The 20109-nt window shown below is 49.1% G+C and overlaps 6 protein-coding genes and 1 non-coding gene across 7 annotated transcripts; 2 read left to right on the forward strand and 5 right to left on the reverse strand.

Moving 5' to 3' along the window:
* Positions 1-60: 60 nt before the first annotated feature.
* BDV38DRAFT_243877 (uncharacterized protein) lies at positions 61-1954 on the reverse strand. The gene is made up of 2 exons (XM_032054254.1): positions 595-1954; positions 61-507 (listed from the first exon to the last, which is right to left on the reverse strand). The coding sequence occupies exons 1-2, from the start codon at positions 1250-1252 to the stop codon at positions 80-82; spliced, it is 1086 nt and encodes a 361-aa protein (XP_031914846.1). The 5' UTR covers positions 1253-1954; the 3' UTR covers positions 61-79.
* BDV38DRAFT_60201 (zinc-dependent alcohol dehydrogenase) lies at positions 1921-3745 on the forward strand. Its single transcript, XM_032063617.1, has 4 exons — positions 1921-2226; positions 2299-2347; positions 2403-2559; positions 2612-3745. The coding sequence occupies exons 1-4, from the start codon at positions 2102-2104 to the stop codon at positions 3379-3381; spliced, it is 1101 nt and encodes a 366-aa protein (XP_031914847.1). The 5' UTR covers positions 1921-2101; the 3' UTR covers positions 3382-3745.
* Positions 3746-5044: 1299 nt separating this feature from the next.
* Positions 5045-5116, reverse strand: BDV38DRAFT_t109. The gene has a single exon. It is a non-coding gene; the product is annotated as a tRNA-Arg (tRNA).
* A 604-nt stretch (positions 5117-5720) lies between these two features.
* BDV38DRAFT_60263 (uncharacterized protein) lies at positions 5721-7359 on the reverse strand. The gene is made up of 2 exons (XM_032063618.1): positions 6859-7359; positions 5721-6804 (listed from the first exon to the last, which is right to left on the reverse strand). Exons 1-2 carry the CDS (start codon positions 7255-7257, stop codon positions 5824-5826), a joined length of 1380 nt encoding a protein of 459 aa, XP_031914848.1. The 5' UTR covers positions 7258-7359; the 3' UTR covers positions 5721-5823.
* A 1602-nt stretch (positions 7360-8961) lies between these two features.
* BDV38DRAFT_281716 (mitochondrial 37S ribosomal mS29 domain-containing protein) lies at positions 8962-14836 on the reverse strand (the record flags this gene model as incomplete). Its single annotated transcript, XM_032059619.1, has 4 exons — positions 8962-12297; positions 12355-12653; positions 13320-14147; positions 14203-14836. The coding sequence occupies 4 exons, from the start codon at positions 14834-14836 to the stop codon at positions 8962-8964; spliced, it is 5097 nt and encodes a 1698-aa protein (XP_031914849.1).
* A 282-nt stretch (positions 14837-15118) lies between these two features.
* BDV38DRAFT_243890 (ribosome biogenesis protein RRS1) lies at positions 15119-16258 on the forward strand. The gene is made up of 2 exons (XM_032054255.1): positions 15119-15266; positions 15339-16258. The coding sequence occupies exons 1-2, from the start codon at positions 15205-15207 to the stop codon at positions 15937-15939; spliced, it is 663 nt and encodes a 220-aa protein (XP_031914850.1). The 5' UTR covers positions 15119-15204; the 3' UTR covers positions 15940-16258.
* A 540-nt stretch (positions 16259-16798) lies between these two features.
* Positions 16799-19218, reverse strand: BDV38DRAFT_60316 (putative Rho GTPase activator (Bem2)). The gene is made up of 4 exons (XM_032063619.1): positions 18595-19218; positions 17890-18541; positions 17742-17836; positions 16799-17688 (listed from the first exon to the last, which is right to left on the reverse strand). Exons 1-4 carry the CDS (start codon positions 19121-19123, stop codon positions 17033-17035), a joined length of 1932 nt encoding a protein of 643 aa, XP_031914851.1. The 5' UTR covers positions 19124-19218; the 3' UTR covers positions 16799-17032.
* Positions 19219-20109: the final 891 nt, after the last annotated feature.

Here is a 20109-nt window from a genome sequence, read left to right on the forward strand (position 1 = left end):
TAGATGGATGAATGGATGGATAGGAGTCTTTGTTGTTCATTTTTATAGATAGTGTGTATAGTAAAAGGTTCTTATGAGATCATATCTCGATTCCGTATGCTTTCTCCGCTACTCCACCCCATATACCCCTCTGCTGCTCGTCGGTCAACTGCCTCTTCTCTAATATGCTTTCCACTATGCTCTTCCAACGACTCCAGGTGGCTCTATTACCGCCTCCCCCTACGTTGCAGACTGGCCAGTCAGACCCAAACATCACTCGCTCGGCACCAAACGTATCAAAGACCACATCAGTCCAAGGGCGAATCCTCTCCACAATAGAAGCAATGTCAGGTACGGCGTCCGAAGAGACTGGTGGTAGCTCAGAGAAGCCGCCCGAAAGCTTCATGTACGTGTTGGGATATTGTGCCATGGCAGTGACCAGAGATGACCATTCCAGAAACTCGGGGTGTGCCGTTACTGAGGCGGGCGATGCATCGGGAAGCTGGAGATTTGGCTTACAGAGGTGATCTTCATGCTCGTCAGTTACGGATCAGAACAACCACGACCGAAAGAGAGATGATGGGGGAGTATAATGGGAACCAGGTTCAAACATACTGATGATTATAACAACCTTCTCATCTTCTTTCACACCTTCATAGACCCTCCTCATCATTTCGACCGCCTCCCTCAACTGCCAAAACCCACCCTGCCTCGCATCCACCCCCAGGTCAAACGCCAACTTTTCTCTCCCAAGCCACTTTAACCCCTCAACAACGCCATCTTGTAACATGACACCCTTCGGCTTGTCTTGGAACAGATATCTCACTCCCCGAAGCTTCTTCCAGACGTCATCTGTCTTAGTACGTTCTCTCACTAAGCCCATATAGTTCTGCAGCGCAGCAGATCCCCCGGGCACAGGTGCCCAGGGAACAAACCCCAGACAGAGATGTCTATCATCATCGCGGTGACCCTCACCCGCGACAGGAACCCCGGTGATGATTCTCGTAAGCAGCGAGACCTCATCAAGAGCGTGAGACCAGCCATTCCCAGCCCCCTCAACGGAAGAGATGCGATCCGTTTCGAGGAATATGAAACCGCGCAGATATGTCAGGTCAGTGGTATCTGCGGTGGTGGAGATTGAAGATGCCGCAAGGCGATACTCATCGACCGAGTGTTGGGATCCTAGGGGTGATTCCGGGCCATACCAGGCGAGTGTTGGGAGGTGAGACTCCGGGAAAAGATGGATATGAGAATCCACTATTGGAATAGGCATTTTGCAATAATCAGCCTGGGAGTGATGTTTGTTGTGGCGGATCGCGCGATTGAGGTTAGGGAAATTGCGGGGTAAAGGATGGACTGGTTAGGTGAGGCTTCAGTTGGACACGAATCTGGTGTCACCTGAGAGCGGCCAATCTCCCTGCTTTGATCTGGAAATGGAAATATCAAAAGCCTCCAAGAATTGAGACTTAAGGGTGGGGGAGATCATCTTATTTGTCTCGCGGATCGCTGCGACGCCATTCGGTGATCATTAGGCCGAAGGATTTAAAGTACGGATTTGCAGGTACAATCACATCATTTCGTGTCCCAATGGGTACCTTTGGGACAATGCTATGAGACCGGTATTTAATAGAGGGATCCCCAGGGTTTGGTTTCCTTGAGGAGTACACCTTACCAAACTCCCAATCTTCAGTGATGCGCGGTGATCTGACGACACCTGCGATAGCTTGCCGAGGCCATTCATCGCAATGCCCTCGGTCATCGCCTCCCCCTCATTCACCCCTGATCCTAGTTGACTTTCACACTCACCCACATGATTGGTTCGTAGGCTTAATCAGATGCAACGCGACCATTAAGATTGCTTTCACAAGCGCTCCATGAGTCCCACGAAAGATGTGCAGTTGCAACACCCCCGCCGCCACTGGTGATCTCCACCTCCTCTTACCTTTCTCGGCTACACTACCTAATAGTCAGGAACTTGGCATGGCATGCTCACCTAAGATAAAAAGAGCGACCTCGAGTCCACAGCCCTGCGAGGGCACGTCTCACAACATTTGTCTTACAATATCCCAATCCCTTTTTCATCAAAAACGTGGCTTAGGTCCAAGTTTACGCATCGTTCATTATGGCTACTCCTGAGATTCCAAAGAAGCAAAAGGCGGCTGTCTATGATCAGCCTGGAACTGTGTCAACCAAAGTGGTAGAAGTAGACGTTCCCGAGCCTGGCGCAGGCGAGGTACTGATCAATCTGTAAGCTCTGGCTGAAACCGGGACGCGGTAACAAGTCGAGCTGGACTCAATGTCCACCTGACACATCTGCAGGACGCATTCCGGCGTGTGCCATTCGGACTACAGTGTCATGACAAAATCTGTATGTTGTTGGAACCTTCTGAAGATTCTAAATCCAATACTGACACGGTCATAAGTGGGACTGGCTTCCACACCCAACACAGCCCGGACAAGTTGGTGGTCATGAAGGTGTCGGTAAGATTGTGAAGCTCGGGTCTGGAACTGAATCCTCTGGCCTCAAGATCGGAGACAGGGTGGGAATCAAGTGGCTCTCCAGTGCCTGCACGCACTGTGGTATGTATAATCCTCCACCGTACACAAAGGGTACACATTGACCGAGTTGTAGAACCATGTCAAGCCGGTGCGGAAGGACTTTGCGTTAATAAGAAGGTCTCTGGATACTATACCCCTGGAACTTTTCAGCAATATGTTCTAGGGCCTGCCCACTATGTGACACCCATCCCAGAAGGCTTGGAATCAGACGCGGCAGCACCCATGCTTTGCGCAGGCCTCACCGTCTATGCTGCCCTCAAACGAAGCAATGCTCGGCCTGGACAGTGGGTTGTCATCTCTGGTGCCGGTGGTGGACTGGGCCACATCGCTGTACAACTGGCCAGTAAGGGTATGGGGCTGCGTGTGATTGGTGTCGACCACGGCAGCAAAGAGGAGCTAGTCAAGGAATCCGGTGCAGAGCACTTCGTTGACCTCACCAAGTTCCCTATGGATGACAATGGCAAAGCCATATCCGACCATGTAAAGTCGCTTGCTGGTGGCCTGGGCGCTCATGCTGTCATCGTTTGCACGTCTTCCAACGCAGCCTACGCCCAGTCTGTGCAGTTCTTGCGCTTCAACGGGACAATGGTGTGTGTTGGTGTCCCCGAGCACGACTCTCGACCCATCGCAAGTGCGTTGCCCATAACCTTAATCGGCAAGCATTGTTACATTACAGGGTCGGCCGTCGGTAATCGGAGGGAGGCAATTGATGTCTTAGACTTCGCAGCGCGGGGCATCGTGAAGACTCATTTCCGAACAGAGAAGATGGATAAGTTGACAAGTGTCTTCGAGGAGATGGGCGAGGGTAAATTGCAAGGACGAGTTGTCCTGGACTTATCCTAAGTTAGCTGCTGATTCCTTTCATTCACAATGCATCGATCGAAGTACGACGTAGTAAGCAGAATGTCGAAGTTAAAGTAGAATGAACAACAAACAAACCGCATACAGTTCAATTGAAAGAATGAAAAGGCTAGGAGCGTCGTTGTCAAAGCGAAGGCTCGACAGTCGACAATTCAAGCCTCGATAAGTTCGCAAATCTCGGACGGATAATTAAAAATGGAGTTTATGCACACCTACGATTGGTGTTTGCAAGTAGCGTGCATCCTTGCATCATTAGCTCAGGGATATTGAATGGTTGTGCAGGTTGTAGTCTTGGCGACGTGCGACCACTGTCTGATGGTTACAGCTAGAAGAGGATGGCAGTCTTGGGCGCCAGCGAAGACATTTACTCGATACTGAGCCGATGGGAATCATAGACGCTCAGTTTGCCCTATGACTGTAGTCGTGGACTTAACAGTAAAGAACCACGAACGCAACCATGTCAGCCATCGCATAAGATCCCTGTCATACTGGCTGGGTTGGTCAGGCAATCCGCACGCTTACTTAGTAGGCCTAGCACCGTAGAACCTTCTAAGCACCTTCAAGCCTGCAGAATCTCCGCGATAGGGTTTTGCTGGGCAGTTCGGCCGCCCAATGCGACTCTTGAGCTACTCCTAATATCTTCGGACTCAACGACTTCGATATTCCCCCCTTTTTGTGTATACAGCACCTTCTCATTAAGCCTCAATCCGATGCCACCTTTTATGGTCGGTGCTTGGTCTTTTGTATCGGGGTATCTGGAGGAACGTGGACTGGCGGTGGGACAGCTTCTTTTGTGCGGAGCACGCGGGGGTCAGTTGCGACCAGCACTGTTAAGTATCATCCACGGTAGAAACGAAAAAAAGCTTGGGACGATTGTATTCATTCAGATAGACCAGCACTATCTTCGGTGTCGCAGCTATGGATGAAGGTCGGCAGCTCGGCTCTGGAACTTTGAGGCAAGTACCCTCTCGAGGCTCCTAGCGAGATAGGAGAATCCTTATGGTCGCAAAAATGTAACAGGGAACCGGTGCTGTTCTTAGAAGGGAGTGAAACGGTAATCCAGTGCCATTCTTCCTAGTTCTAAGGCGAGAGTCCATGGCAGCGGCAGCGGGCATCGCGGGGTTCGACGGTATTTGACGGGTTGAATTCAAATGTAATGTTGTTTGGGATAGAGTCATCCATATTAGCATCCAACTGGCCTGTTGCGTGTATCGGGAAGATTTTGATTTGGAATGTAGTCGAGGCATCGAGGCCGTGGGCACCGTAGACCTTGAGAGTTGGTCATCTTGGAGGGGATAAAGGTTAACTATCGAGATATTGCTTGAATGTCGTATAATTATCGATACTCTGGGGCCATGCCTCGAACTAAACTTGCTTTTTAGAACTGTGGTGCTCTAGAGGAGCTGGGAATGCGTCAACGACTAGCATCGCCTCATGGATATATATATGTCCGCAAGGCGGGCAAGCCGGACATAGTTAAACAGAGCGAGTAAATTGAGCTTAGGTACGCCGTGCCCCGGGAACGCTCTAGAGCAAGGAAGTACGGACAAAAAAAAAAGTTGAGAGAAAAGTTATAGAATAGGCTAGACAAAGAACAAAAAAAGGAAACGAAGACCGAGATTGTCGAGGAAGGAGTCAAAAAGTATGACCGACGCAGGGATCGAACCTGCAATCTCTTGATTCGTAGTCAAGCGCCTTGCCATTGGGCCAGCCGGCCAATTGTTATATTTTTGTAATTTAATTTAACAATATAAGCCCTTCTGAGTCAATCACAAACGTTTTACTCCTTCCGAAATCAATCATACCAGAGCTACACACTAGCGTGTGGGACTGGTATGTGCGATCGCCATTAACTGTTGACGGGATGCAGTGTGGATTCCACGTTTTCCTGAATGTGGAGGTGTCTTATGCAATACCACCTTAATTGAGTTCATACTCCTAGCTACCCTTAGCCACATCGAAAGTTGTTCTACAGTACAATGATAGAAGTGATGAAATGCCCAAAGCTAGAACGGCTAGGTGATGTGAGAACCCAAGGTACGCTTCTCTCACCATTCCCCTATAGGAATGCAGCGACCATGGTACTGGAACAATCCGGTACCAACCTGTCGGGACTGGAGAATGAAGGACGTCGTAGCAATAGAGTTGGGTGCATTCCTGAGAGCCAGATAAAGTTCATGAGAAACCATGGCGCGAACCCGTGTCTTGTGTCACCATAGGATTTCACGAAAGCGGGGAAAGTATATAGTGGCAAGTGTTCGTCATTGCTTTTAGTGGAATGTGAGGCGGTGCAAAGCTGATGGCAGTACCAGGCCAGCTGGTATTCGGCCGCGTCATGGTTCGTTGATCTATGGTGTGAAGCAAAGGGGAAGCTATGGAATACAGGGTATCAAACAAAATGTGAATGTACAGCACCACGAAGCATCAGCGGGTTCTCTTGCTCTGCCCGTGTCCCCCAGAACTAGCTGTAGCCGGTCGTTTTTGACCTGAGCTAGAAGAATTGGATTCAGCTCGACGGACCAATGCATTCAACTTCAGTATGTATGCCTTCGGGGCGCGGTTCACTTCGTTTTTCTGAAGAATTGCTCGCAGCCTCTCCTTGAATTGGTGAAGATCTAAGCCTGCTAACTGCTCGAGGGCATCCAAGATGAAGCATTCTCCTGTTTCCTCCGCCCTACCGATAAGTTGATGGTATAAGTTACGTTGATCCTCGTCCTCCCCATCGAAGGTCACTCCACCCCAGTGGTTCCCATCTAGCGCGTCCTTATTGCGGTTGCAGATGTCTTCCAAAAGCGTCACTAGCGCTTTAGCGGCTCCTTCAACACCGTGCGGTGCTCGCGTAGCGATGTTCGCTTGAATTCGATTGACATTATGTTGCAGTTCTCCGATCACGTTGTTGACGTCCACGTTGGATCCTTTCGGACGCCGTCCCGTTTGGCAGTAGCGATCAAAATCTGTTAACAATTTCCGTGATTTTTCCTGTACCTTATCGAAATAAATTGCCGCGCAGGCCCCGGGTGGCATGGCTTTGCACAGGCTAAAATAGACCGCGTCGTCGTGTACCGCAAGCCGAAACATGGTGGCCTCGAAGTCTCCTTGCACCACACACTGTTCTGGAGTGCGCGATTGGCCATCGTCATCGATAAGGTCGAGGCGGAAATCCTCGGGGAGTACGGCTGTATCGAAGGCAGACATAAGGTCTCTCACTTTCTGTGGACGGCTCATGCCACCCTCCACTTCTGAACGGACATATTGCCAGCTCAATAGCTCCGCAACTGTTTCGAGTTTGTCATCAAGGAGTCGTTCAATGGGGGTGAAGACTGGAGGGTGACCATCGCTCGATAACGGCACATCATAATTGGGAATTTGAGGGATAAGACAGCCATGAAGCTGGTCGACAAGCCACTTCTCGGAGGTTAGCAGAGATTGACGATTGCGGCGGATCTTGCTAGAACTTACGAAAACGTGTGGACAGGCAACACCAGGCAGGCCCATGAACATCGAACAGGTGCATGTATAACCACCTGGGCCGATATGAACTTGTGGCCGCTCTGAAAACTGGAAATCAAACCCTGTCTTGGTTCTACGGCAGCCGGTCACATCGAACTGACTCGTTAAACCCACAAGGGCTCTCGCTTCGGACTCGGGATTCAGTTTAGTAAGATCATAGGTGATGCCAGATTTTCCTTGCAGAGTAGAGAATTCAGGCAACTCCCCTCCGACTTCACTCTCGTCACTCCCTGTTTCCATGAGTGCACTGTCGTCTTCGGGATGCGGTGTTCCTTCGGGTTGAGTTGGCCTTTGTAGCATTTTGTCATCGATAGACAGGCCGCGGAGTTGTCTCGTAGGAGCGGACATGGAGAACAAATAAATGCGAACGATCTAACCTTGGATCAGAGCTCGCAAAAAGGGTGTTTGTAATCTTGGTATCAGATGAACACAACGGCCAACCCGGTATTTATAGTTTGCCGCGAACCACGGGTGAGTGCGGGTACATTTCGACCAAGTCAAATAGGTGTCACATCAAAGAAAGGGCATCCCTTCGGCTGATCTGCTCGTAAAGTTAGTTCTGGCGTAGGCTGCCATTCACCTGCCTTCGCCGCATGACGGAATCGAAAGAGTAGCAGTCTATGGAAATTCGATTATGGTCCTTATGCTTGAAAAGTAGTTTCAGATGGCTCGCGCGTGCAGTGTTACACCATGGTGCCCTATGAACAGTTATGAAAAGGGGCCTAAACTGGAAGGAGAAAAACCACGGCAACTGGGCACAGGCGGCGTAGTACCTAGAACCACTGACACAGGGTAGGGATCGTGATAACAAGGTTAGGAGATGCTGAATCACAAGACCGTTAAGTTGAACCATACAAAAACGGACAAAATTCTGTCCACTCGGTAGCCAATTACGGAACTCGACCGAGCCGGCGAGGTCCCGAACACGGAGGAGTTCTTAACTTAACGCCCAGTAAGGTTGATGCGCCGATATATGGGAGGGCACCGCTGGAAGTAGTTCTTCCTTTCTTGTTGCGGCACAGGCATTGGGAGCTGGAACTGGGCGAGATGTATCGACGGCCCCCATTTAGTCGGAGCCGGCAAAGTCCATACGTTTTACGTTCGTATATCCCGTAGTGATGATGCTAATCACCAAGCCTTGAAAGCGACGATATGGCACATCCACCTGCGCCGTAAAGGGTGGTTGACATGTCTAGGCGACAGGTAAATCGTTTGAGAAGGAACACCGTTTATGGACCAAGGGGCTCTCTGATGAAGGTTGCCCTGACACCCTCATAGTCTATGAGGCTGCACTTGGGCCACAATTTAGAGTTTATCCCTGGCGTTTGGGAGAAGAATAATATGATCTTAAGGCTTGAGCGGCGTGGTCCTGTGCCACCTGGGCGCGTATTTATACGAGACTTGCTGTGTGGCACGGCTCTGACCCTTATCACCATAGGTAATGTTAACTGCGCAAAATTTATCAGCCGCAGCCATCTCTCGTGAGTAAGGAATACCTTTAACCTGAATAGACCAGTCTTGATTGCGCGCTTTGCTCATTCGCTTTTCCTGATTCATCCGCCGACTCCTGTCATCCTGGTAAGAATTAAGCCACTCGGTATCCGTATGACTGTCCACTAATGAATCTGTAGGAGCCTTTTTCTCTGTCCTATCTATTTCCTCTTTCCTTCTTATTGTTAACTGCAACTAAGCGGAGAAGAGAAGATTGAAATGTATATATTATACCCCACATTGCCCCCGTTGAGCTCAAGAAGTCTTGAGGGAGATAGATGGTCTAAAGCCACCATCACAAAGCCACCATCACAAAGCCTCCAGCCTAGAAAACAACCCAATATCAAGATACCTAATTATGTATGTCATTATGCACCTTGATTAATAAACCAAAAGATCCTCAGTAGGAGTTGGTATCGAAAGAGAATACTGCGCTCGACGTAAGAGCTTCGCGTGCGATGTTGATTTCGACGTGCCAGAAAAAGAAGTAGAAGGGGAAAAAACAGTTACATCGTGAAAATTACTATATTTACTATAAAAAGCAACAGTCCCTAAGAATACCTAATTCGGCGGTTGCGGAGTATTGGCTCTTGCGGCATTTCTCCTCTTTGCATTTTCAAGAGCCTTGCGAAGCCGCTGCTGATGTTCCAGATCCTCATCGGGTTTTTTGGGGCCAGCGCTAGCCGTAGGACGAGGACCAGGGAGGAGAACGTCAATAGGGTGGCCTGCAGGGACAGACTGTGATGGGCGGTTAGGCTTGGTGATGGGAGCTTTGCCTAAAGATTTGAGGAGGTTGTTGATGGTGGTAGTAATCTCAGATGGGGCGGTGCGGACACTGTCCAATTTGGATTTAAGATCTGTCTGGATTTTGGCATCCTCTTTCTTTTTGTCGTCCTCCAGTCGTTCGAATACGTCGTCATCCGCGTTGGAATAGCGTGCTTCAGCAACAGAAACGCCGTAATCGGCATCGTTGAGAGCTGAATCTGCGATGCCGAAATTGTGCAAAATCGATTCGGAGTCCTGACGTAGAGAGTCTACTAGGTTATACACCGATCTCAACATATGTTCGATCTCAGGGTCGGGTAAGCTGGATGAAGGAATGGTAGCGGCATCAATCTTTGATAATTTCGCAGAAACATCGTCGAGGAGACTCTGGTTCTCTCCTAAGCCGTGCATGATTGCATCGTCGAATGAATCCATCAACCTGTTCGCTCTCTCATCCCGGTCTTTCGCCGCTTCTAAAACATTTCGCTTCTCCATCTCATCAAACTCCCCGTCCAGTTTCTTGAGGGCTACAGAGTCTCCCATGAACACTAGAGGTCGTCTTTCGGTCTTCTTTCGCCGATGTTCACGGTCTAGAGCTATTTCTAGACGTTTCTGGTAGCGAGCCTCAAGCTTTTGGTAGATCTCATTGACTGTTTTCATCGTGTGAGACAAATTGTATTTGTCTGTCACTGAGTTCTTGATCTTATTGTTCTCATGATCAAGCTGACCAAGCGCCGAGTCATACTGGGCTTGGAGTGCAGAAATCTCTTTCTGCAAGCGTTCATCCAGCGGATTGAATACCTTTGCTATATAGTCGTCCAGCTCTTGTCTTTCCTCGTCTAATTGAGCACGAGCTTCCGTTTGGCGGAATTCTTCCTCAAGGACGTTGATGTCCGCATATCCTATCTCTCTTCCATTGAATAACGCATCAATGCGTTTCTCGGACTCTTCTTGACGATGCATGCGCTGCTTGTCTAATTTTTCTCTGCGAGATTTGTTCGCAGCCTCCCAGGATCCAAACGTCTCCCTTATATAACTAAAGTCTTTTGAATACTTCTCTAGGTCCTTTCGGGTTGTAATGTGCCATGAACTTTCTGATTGCTTAGCCAGCGGTGACGACACCATGGAGCGCAGATCATCAACTGGGCCACTAGGCCTTCCTTGCCTGAGTGACATTGGTAAAGGAGGCGGAGATGACTTCCTACGGGATGCCTTACGGTAAGCAACGCTTTTCTCCCTAATTAGCCCAATGAAAGTTTCGTCATCATTTCCTGCAAGAGGAGTCGTAGAGTGGGAATCTTCTTGAGATCCTGGGTGTGGGGCGTTCGACATCACCCGCCCACTCTCCGCCGAGGCTTGTCGCAAGGCCGAGTAGGCCTGGTATGCAGGGCGATCAATTACAAGGTGATCAGAGCCCCGTTGAGGGCCCTCGGTGTAACGAAACGGTGTGTATATAGGTTGTGGGGGGTTAGTTGCTAAAGGAGACAGCTCCTGTTTATCAAGCATAGAAGGTGGTACCGACGTAGCCCTCAATGGTTGGGACTGACTTTGATGTGTTGGACTATGTACTTTGCTCGGCGGTTGGGAAGCAGGCCTTTGAAGACCAAGAGTGCTGGGCGTTTCAACCCCGGGAAGGATAGGACGGCCCCCTGGGCTATACTTCCCGTCTTCAAGGTCTTCTGAAGAGTCGGCTGACTCCTCGTTGCTCTCTTCTGGTTCAACCGGTATTAAGCCTGACTCAACTGGAGGTGTAGCCTTGCCAGATTTCTGGCTAGGCTCCTGTGGAGCTGGTGTCGGTTTTTGGCTTGGAGCTTCTTCCTTTTTTGGTTCATGCTCAATGTTGTACAAGATCTCACGCAGTTTAGTCTCCTTGGACATGAAAGCTGTGAATATTTTGAAACGCTCCATATCAGAATCAGCAACAGCCTCCTTTCGTAACATAGCCACATAGCGCTCCAAGGAGGACTTGGACCAAGGATCTAAGTCTTCATAAGGATCCAACGGCTTGATTTGTAGAGATGATGCGTCTACCTTGGCACTCGTTTCGTTGGGGGTGTTGCTTGAGCGGGGAGTATTTGCGCCCGATTGAACCTCTTTCCGCGGTATACTGAAATCCTGTTTTATTTTGGGGATTTCAAGCGGGCTAAGCTTTTGCATTGGTGTTGGGCTATCCGTTCGAGAACTGATGCTTTGACCGGCTTGGGCAATTGAGGCTTGAGTGTCCGTAGTAACGGGCCGATTCCAGGCTTCAATGACACCATCAATGCTCTCAGATGTCTCATTAGTAGAGGCAGTACTGTACATCGACCCAGAAGTATCCGTTCTGATTGGACGAGGCGGATCTTGAATGCCTTGTGTTACACTGGTACTACCCGGAAAAGGTTGCGCTGCCGTGGTATCTTGAATATGAACAGGCTGACTTATAGGGGACACATCCGCAGACGGCGTAGATACCACAGTCTGATTACTCGAAGCTGTAGTGGGAATTGGTGCTGGATAGCCTGGTGTTGGCTCCGACGTAGCACTTGAATGAACGCTATTGCCCTGTTTAAACCTAAAAGTCTCCACATCATCGACGTCCCCTGGAATAGGTGTCAAATGCTCCCAGTCAGAAGGCCCGCCAGGGCCCATTACAGAGGCGTTTGTGGGAAGAGCATTGTGACTAGTCTTAGGAGGGACCGGGGGAGCGGTCACAGGTAAGCCAGCTTCACATGGTACGGGATTCGCAGCGGTCAGTGGGACTTGCCCCGGTAATGTTGGTTGGGGTGATGAGACGTTTGTTGAAGAGAGTGAAGCATGCTGTTGGGCGCTACTATTTTGCTGACTATGAGACTCTCCATGAGGAAGGACTGAATAAGGCGGAGGCGACAACTGCTGCGACGCTTGACTAGCTTGCTGTGGTATTGAGCTTTGATACCCAGGAGGTACTGGAGGCGGCGGAGGTGGAGATAGAGAGCTAGACACAGGGGGTTGAAATGCATGCGGAGCATTCGTCGTCCACTGTGGCTGGTATTCTGTAGCTGAAGTTGGAGGCCCATATGTTGGATTGACTGGCAAGGGCTTATTATCCAATGGGCTCACTATCGGAGACTGTGCACTAGAAGAATAGGCTGGAGTACTCGGGGGCCGAGGCTGTGAGATGCCGTCAGTACGACAATAATAGCTAGGCGCACTGGAGTTGAGCCTTACAGGAAGCGGCGGAGGCGCGTAGATAGGATATTGCTGCCTGTTGTACTTTACTCCCCAGGCACTAGTATCCATGCCGGCTGAGCCAGGCGAGGGACTAGATATAGAACCATACGTGCTCGGATTATAAGAAGATGTCGATAGTGGAGGATGAGGTGGTGGAGGCGGCGGCGGAGTAGGCCCAGGCGTAGGCTTCCGTGAAGGCCGCTGTTGCGCAGTCGATGGAAGCCGCCATTCTGGTACTGGAGGACCGGAATTTTGTTGGCCAGAAGAGTTAGAGTGAGGATGCGACCCGTACATATCTAGAATAGTATACGAGTAAGCTGTTGTGCGTCTTGTAGAGGTCACTCCCAACTTACTGAATTGAAGCAGGAACGCGGGGTTTGAGCGTCAGGGGAGTGACGATTCCCAAATAGTGATGAGCTGATCTGCTGATCTGTCGCTGACTTGGAGCAACAACACAACTCTTGCATGAAGAGTCGTGTTGCTGTAAGATTAATTAAATATAGAGAAAGGTACAGCGGCGGAAGAGAAGAAGGCTGTGCCTAAGTGATTAATCGAACAAATTATTTTAGGTATCATTTGATCTCCGACTGCACCTGACACTATCTCCGGGGTTCCCCACCGGTTTATATTTAGGCAAACTATTGATTACCATTCGGTGTTTAATATGACAGACCCCTTTTCTAATCTGTCCGCATACTTGAAATGTGAGGGAAGTGAGATATATATTTTCAAATTCCATTATATGCATACAAAAACGCAAAACCCAGTATAACTAGTAAAATACATATAATCTAACAGAAAAGCCGAGTCCATCCAATAGCGCTGCATGTGAAAAGGAAACGGCGGGATAAAGGGTACACGTGGGACAGCATAACGGGAATCTAGATGATGCTTGCAAGGAGAGAAGCAATTCCATATCTAATCGGTCACTCTCAGTCGTCTTCCCAACTTCTCTAATTCACCAATTACACCACCACCAGCCAAGCTCCACTTCTCGCCAACCCATTCGTCGTTGATCTTCTCCCGCAGAAGGCCACTGCGAGCAAAGTATTCCATGAAGCCCCTAGCTTCGTCCCGGGTGAGGCCGCCAAGTACCTGGAGCTCCAACATGCCTTCCTTGGCGACTGTGGGCTTCGATGAATCAAAGGCATCAATAACACGCTTGTCAGCTCCGCTGTATGGGTCGGCTCGAGGGAATTCAGGTGCCGAAGCATTCAGGCCAGCCTGGCGAGCAGCGATTTGCTTGAGTGCAACCTCGAAACTGTAGATCGTTGGGTTATTAGAAGCTGAAGTGGAGTAGAGCAAGAGACCGCCATTTGGTAGGGCAGGCTTTCCGGTACCGGGCTTCAATAACCCGAGGAAGTGCCGCACGAACACAAGGTCGTGAGCATGGACGGGCTCAAATTCGGCAGAATGGTATTCGCTGTTCTTCATCCAATGAGAGAGGCCGTCAACAGTCACAAGCATAGGAGGCCGAGGCTTAAAGTTCTTATCAAATCCAGAAGCCGGAGAGGTTGCAGTAAGCTCGGCCCACAACGCTTGGAAGACGGCCCAGGCAATGGCGGGGTCCTGGATACCAAGTTTGGCAAGCTCCTCTAGGGTCATTCCAGCTTTAACGGAAGACTTGAGGGCAGCATGCTCCCGGGAAACGTGTAGGGTTCTCAAAACCTGCTCATTGGCGGTCACTGTGCGGGACAGCAATGCAGCGGTCGCCTCATTTTGAACATACAGGTCTGGGGTTTCATCAGAGAGAGGAGCGTAACCAGTATGCGCAATTACTAGGTCCTGGGCTAAAGTGGTGTTAGGAAGACTTGAAGGATACGCAGATAGATGATATCTACTTACGCTCTGGAACAGTAAACACAACCCATTGCTTGGTAAAAGCCATGGCCATGGCTTGCAGCAAGTGAACAGTTTTTCCTGACCCTCTGACACCAGTGACGATCTTCTTGACGGACTTTCCCTTGTCTTGACCCTCATTAGAAATGGAGTCAATCAGTCTGCCCAATTCCAGTGTTTCTCGTCTCACCACCGTGCCAGGCCGGCGGAATATCGACCAGCCCTGTTTAGGCTTGAAAGCCTCAACCGCCCTCAGCTGAGTGAGCATCGGCACAGGAAGGCCAAGAACAGATCCCCGGAGGCGCGCATCGACCATAGTCTCCGATGTGAAGTCCTGCATGCCCTCGACTTCAAGGGCGTTGGGATTGCTGAGAACGATACGTTTCCGCAGCGCTTTCCGCTCTCCGACAGGAGGCGGACGCGCCCTTTCAACCGGCTTCTTCTTCTTCATTCTGGCGGATTTGGCCTGACGGTACTTGGGAGGACCATCCAAGCTGTTTTTCTTCTTCGTTGGCAATGCATAACGCACCGTCGATGTGTGGAATGCTGCTGCTCTTGGTGCTGCTACCGGCGGAGGTAAAACGGCTCGAGGTGTCGGACGAAGCCGCGTCAGGCAGCCCCAGCAGAAGGAGGAAACCATTGTGCTGCAACACACTGGCTCAGCGGCCAGTGGTACGACGGTCGATGGAAACTGCTGTAGGATAAAGGAAGGGAAGGCCGCGTTGATTGTTGCCCAAGCGTATGAACTGGATTGAAATTCGGAGCACAATTTGGAACTTCAACTAAGATTCCTCCGATTACCTATTCTAGGCTAGTGTAGTTGCCGCAAGCCCAACTCCGAAGGCGGTCTGTCAATATTGTGTTCACCTTAAAGCGGCTCCCCAAAATTTATCAACCAACTTTTTTTTCCGCTTCAGTTTTCCTGGCGGCTAGTCAATCTTACAATCCTGTCGCACTTTCTCTAGCGCATATAATACCTCACTGGGTTCAACTGAGGTGCGCCTGACAATGTCGGAAACAGGAACAACGACGGCTGCCTCCGCGGCACCAAAATCGAAGCCCGAGAGACTGTGAGTCGTTATCTATAGTAGTCGATGTATAGATCGCATGTACGAGATATACTAATTGCAATGGCATCGCAGACCCATCACAGTCTCCAAACCTACTCCATACACTTTTGATCTCGGTCATCTCCTTGCGAATGACCCCAACCCTCTCGAAATCTCCCGCTCCGAACCAGTAAATGTCTCTCTGAAGGCCACCGCCCGCGATGGTGTGCAGTCTCTCCTCAACCAACTTCTCACTACTTGTCCTATTACCTCCTCACAACAGGGTGTGCTCCTGACGCTTCCTGCTCCCACCACTGTTCTTCCCAGACATAAGCCTCTGCCGACGCCCAAGCCACCCACCAAGTGGGAGCTTTTTGCGCGCAAGAAGGGTATTGGCAGATTTAGTGGCAAGGCTGGTGCAGGACTTGCAGAGAAGGAGCGCCGGAAGAAGCTAGTCTATGACGAGGAGAAGGGCGAGTGGGTTCCTCGTTGGGGTTATAAGGGAAAGAATAAATCGGATGAGGATTGGTTGGTTGAAGTAAATGAGAAGGATTGGAAGAAAGAGGAGGAGGCTGCGGCTAAGGGAAGCTCAATTCGTGGTATGTCGCGGGCTGAGCGCAAGGAGAGGATACGACGAAATGAAAGGAAGATGAGGAATAACGAGCGGAAATCCAGGAAGTCGGGCGGTGGTTAAGAGATGAGTTGTGCAACTTATTAATCAAAGCTCTTCCGTTGGGCTTTGACCAAATTCCTCAACTCTTTATTTGTCTGGAATACTGGGCTTATCAGGCGTTTGGATTGGAGTCGCCGGTCTTTGATGTCTCATGTCGCCTGAATGAATTGCTACCATTTGGGCTCAAAAAGTAAAACAGCTGTGTCGGATTTTTAACACTTTATTCTCTGTCTTTGCCTAGTGCCCCAGAACAACTCATGTATATTCTGTTAGCATATTTCTGTGGCTCTATACCTAGAACCTCATTCTTGTAACGCAATAAGAAGCATTTGCTATTCCATCAGAACCTCTCGGTGTAAAATATGGCTTAATCATTTATCTATGTTACAAATATGTACCAGCACAGCACTCCAGAAACATGCAGTTAAAATGAACCATACAGGTAAGGTACCAAAACATGCTCTTATGTGGGGAATCGACAAATATATAAAACGTAAAGAGCAAAAATACATCGATGCGGCTTTGTAGGTGCCTGGGGCAAATACTCGCCAAAAGTTACAATGATGGAACGAGTAAACGGAGGCAAATGACAACAAAAAATAGAGAAATAAAAATAAAAAACATATAGAAACGTCGAAAGACAACATGATCGGATAATAAAAAGAATAATTCGAATTTGTACAAGCCAAATAAGAAATATGGTAGCGTAGGATAAAATCAACGGACTCCGAAGGCGCCAGGCATGCACAATGATATATGAAAGGTTAAAGGGGAGCGAAAATGGCTAGAAACAGAAAGCAAATAGACATGAATGAAGCAAAGCAGCCCGTAAAACCGATTAAAGTAGAATAGAAAAAATATTGCGAAGATTCAGGTTCGGAGTAGGGAGAATAACGCTTGAGGTGCGGATCCAGTCCGAGACTATGAACTGGCAATTCTCAGGTTCCAAGTCTAAAAATTTGAGATATGCGCAGGCCAGCCTGGCCGAAGAGCTCAAATGTGCAATGCCGGAATTTTTGTGCGTCAACCCATTAGAAAATATAGAAGGCTCATATCGACGGAACGAAGGGCTCAACCCATCAAAACTGAACAGTGGTTTTCGGCTGGGGTGTTCTTATATTTGAATAGGAGACAGCGGAGGCCCTAGTTCAGGAAGCTGGGAAATACTCCTAGTATGTGTAGTCTCAATATTCTTGGGTCTGTTCTTGCGGGCCTTAGCCGTCTCAGGACGAGAAGGTTGCTCTTGAATGGAAGGCTGGCTGCTCCCAGAAGAAGATATAGCTCTCTCTTCCAGACTCGTGGTTGGTGGAAAACTCGCACCAGTCTCCTGTTTTGTATGAGCTATTCTTTCTTTTTCGTCCATTTCCTTTTCGATCTCAAGATATTCCTTCTCTGTCCAGCAGCCCTGCCAACAGTTTTTCCAGTCACAGACAAGAAAATTAAAACAGAAGGCATCTATCTTCATGCAAGGCTGAAAGCAGATGCAGAGGTTGCGGTAGTCCATCTTGTTTTGATCAACATAGGAATGCAGAAGATTTAAGTGACATGTGATGGCGAAGAGAAGATAGTAGTGATAGGGGGGCAGCTTTGAAAGCTCATCTTTGAGCATTTGTGGAGCAGTGGTTGCCCCTTCACATTTCTCGGCGATCATGGCCTGTGTTTCTTTGGGGAAAAGCTCATCGGGTAATTCTCGAAGCCAAGCTTTGAACATGGAGCCAATCGTATTGATGTCATAGAGGTCCGGTACATCGAAGAGGTTGATGTCAAGCTCTGGATGAATGTTAAAGGCACTTTCTTCGCATAGGTTTGCCTAATTGACTTACCGGTATCAAAACGCCGTTGCCAATGCTTGACCTCTTTTCCGCTACCCGGAACACGGTAAAGTCCTTCCTCCTCACATCCCTTAAAATTAAGGTAGCTGATGTAACGTCAGTAACCTATCAATTCGAACGGGAGTGCGTGAAAACTTACTCAATGCAACGATACGGTAAAGCTGGCATCCAAAACTCAGTCTTATCCTTACAATCCTCAAGCCGCTTCGCGATACGAGTTCGACGGGCTTGTTCAATAAGCGGCAGATTGATCACGGAACAGACATAGTTGTCATCATTAATGAGTTCCCGCTCATTAGTACTGCCACTCCGGGTGATCTTCCCGAAAAATCCCTTGCCTGCCTTGCCAATTCGATCCGCAGCACCACTCGATGACTGCTTGATATTATTGAACAGCGCTGCTGAAGCACCCGATACTTGACTCAGGGAAGCGGAAGGAACCATCGACCCACCATATCTGTCTTTCCGTATCGAGCCGCTGTTGACGTCCGTCAGACGGTCGATGGTATAACTGCGGACGTGAGGATTCCCTGTAGGCTTGACTTCTGCTGCTTTGGGGGGCATTTGTGCCTCCTTTCTGGTGCTTTCTTCAAGTCTCATAAGGCTGGTTGATGGACGCCTATGCGCAATCCTATTCACAGAGGAGTCGTCCAATCTGATTGATCGAGAGCGAGAAAGGAGATTTGCAAAGCGTGGTTTGCTCTTCTTAAGAGTATGACCAGACTCAGACTCCGTCCCAACTCGCTTAATTTCCGCTTGTTGCGCGTGCCTGTCGTCGGAAGAATAACTGTCTAGAGCGTGTCAGTGTATTTAAATGGAGCGACAGACATGACTGTGGACATACTGTTTTCTTGTTGCGCCGCACGCTCAATCGCACCGGGAAGGTCCGGAGTTGACTCGTACAGCTTTGATGATATCTGTGTTCTGCGATCTCTAGAACTGCCACGACTCCTAGGCTTGTCGCTCGAATTTCCCGAGCTATCAGACCTCTGAGCCCTGTGAGAAACCTTCGGTGCCTTTAAATTCGCAAAGAACGAACGCGAAGGGTCACGACTATGTTTGGGGGAATCTCGTGGCGAGGGAGGGTACTGAGGAATGGCCGTGACGCCTTGAGTAGGTGATTCTGCGGTGAGGCCGGGGGAGACTGGTAGGATCGGGCTATTTGCTTTGCTATTCGATTCTTGTGTGACAGAACGGATTGTGGTGCCCTTGAAGAACGTTGAACTTGAGGAAGATTTGGGTGATCGCGGCGTCAGGGGACTGGGTCCATCCGAGCTTGCACCAGGTGTATGTGGGGACGAAGTCTTTGCGCTTGCTTGGAGTGTGGAAGGGCTGAGATCTAAATTCGGAACACAGGACTGTCTAGACGGCATCTTAGACGTTGATCGCGGGTCAGATAGCGGCGTGGACAAATCGTCAGGGGGAGGCCGGCAAAAGCGATAAACCAAGCGCTAACTGAATTCTAAAGGGAAAAAATATTGACCTATTACTCACAAAATCATATATTAGCACGGAATACACGTACGTTCCTAGTTAATCGGTGATATTTTTGGGATGCTGAAACAGACTAACCGAGAGACCCCAGATTCTAGAACTTACCCTTGTTCTAAAAAAGTTGGCGCTTTCTAAACCTCTAGGGCGAGAATATCCTAAATTTATCCCTTCTTTCAGGAAGAGGTGATGCCCCATGTATTCTTGGAGTATATCGAGAGAGATCGCACGGTAAATACACCGACTGCAACGGGACCAGCCTTGCCAATAAGTTTCCTAAATGTCGGTGTCGAAAACGCTGTCAAAGCAAACAATGATCGTACGTGGAAGAGGAGAATATCTCGGAGCGACCGCGTCTAAGAAATAGTTGCATGGTCATCAGCGATCCAGGCCAGAAACAAAGATGGCTTTGCACTAAAGAGATAGGAAGAAAGAGTGGCGTGCAGCAATTAACGGTAAGGAGCGTCGATAAAAGAAGGGGAAGGGGGGCGATGAATGCATGAAGCCATCACGAAGGCTGACATTGTCATGGTTTACCCCTTGGTATGCGTCAAGAAGAAGGGAGAGAGCGAGAGACTCAAAGTGAATTCATCATGTGGTTATAGGAAAGAACAGTCGGTTGGATCCATCACCATCCTACCGACAAGAGCAGATGAGGGTATCTTAACACCTTAACATACCAGAATGCGCAGCCCCTCATATTAGGGATTGGATATTCTTGACTGAATTTCTTCCCAATCCACGCCCGTCTTTTGTCCAACGGTACTCTTTGTAGATTCCTTGGTCGCAGTCGAACTCAAACCCTGCTGTCCTGATAATTTTTTTCCCTGGACTTTTTTTTTTTTTTTTTTTTTTTTTTTTTTTTTTT

The sequence above is a fragment of the Aspergillus pseudotamarii genome (genome assembly GCF_009193445.1).
Source record: "Aspergillus pseudotamarii strain CBS 117625 unplaced genomic scaffold BDV38scaffold_19, whole genome shotgun sequence".
In the NCBI taxonomy this organism is placed as follows: Eukaryota; Fungi; Ascomycota; class Eurotiomycetes; order Eurotiales; family Aspergillaceae; genus Aspergillus; species Aspergillus pseudotamarii.

What these genes read in the sequence shown, in the direction of transcription:
- BDV38DRAFT_243890 (XM_032054255.1), top strand. Translation starts at nt 15,205, where the DNA reads ATGTCGGAAACAGGAACAACGACGGCTGCCTCCGCGGCACCAAAATCG. An exon ending in AAATCGAAGCCCGAGAGACT is followed by an intron (nt 15,267 to 15,338) that starts GTGAGTCGTTAT and finishes ATGGCATCGCAG; the next exon opens with ACCCATCACAGTCTCCAAAC.
- BDV38DRAFT_60201 (XM_032063617.1), top strand. Translation starts at nt 2,102, where the DNA reads ATGGCTACTCCTGAGATTCCAAAGAAGCAAAAGGCGGCTGTCTATGAT. An exon ending in GGCGAGGTACTGATCAATCT is followed by an intron (nt 2,227 to 2,298) that starts GTAAGCTCTGGC and finishes ACACATCTGCAG; the next exon opens with GACGCATTCCGGCGTGTGCC. An exon ending in CAGTGCCTGCACGCACTGTG is followed by an intron (nt 2,560 to 2,611) that starts GTATGTATAATC and finishes ACCGAGTTGTAG; the next exon opens with AACCATGTCAAGCCGGTGCG.
- BDV38DRAFT_60316 (XM_032063619.1), bottom strand. Translation starts at nt 19,123, where the DNA reads ATGCCGTCTAGACAGTCCTGTGTTCCGAATTTAGATCTCAGCCCTTCC. An exon ending in TGCGGCGCAACAAGAAAACA is followed by an intron (nt 18,542 to 18,594) that starts GTATGTCCACAG and finishes GACACGCTCTAG; the next exon opens with ACAGTTATTCTTCCGACGAC. An exon ending in TTACCGTATCGTTGCATTGA is followed by an intron (nt 17,837 to 17,889) that starts GTAAGTTTTCAC and finishes ACGTTACATCAG; the next exon opens with CTACCTTAATTTTAAGGGAT.
- BDV38DRAFT_60263 (XM_032063618.1), bottom strand. Translation starts at nt 7,257, where the DNA reads ATGTCCGCTCCTACGAGACAACTCCGCGGCCTGTCTATCGATGACAAA. An exon ending in TTGCCTGTCCACACGTTTTC is followed by an intron (nt 6,805 to 6,858) that starts GTAAGTTCTAGC and finishes ACCTCCGAGAAG; the next exon opens with TGGCTTGTCGACCAGCTTCA.
- BDV38DRAFT_243877 (XM_032054254.1), bottom strand. Translation starts at nt 1,252, where the DNA reads ATGCCTATTCCAATAGTGGATTCTCATATCCATCTTTTCCCGGAGTCT. An exon ending in GAAGGTTGTTATAATCATCA is followed by an intron (nt 508 to 594) that starts GTATGTTTGAAC and finishes ACGAGCATGAAG; the next exon opens with ATCACCTCTGTAAGCCAAAT.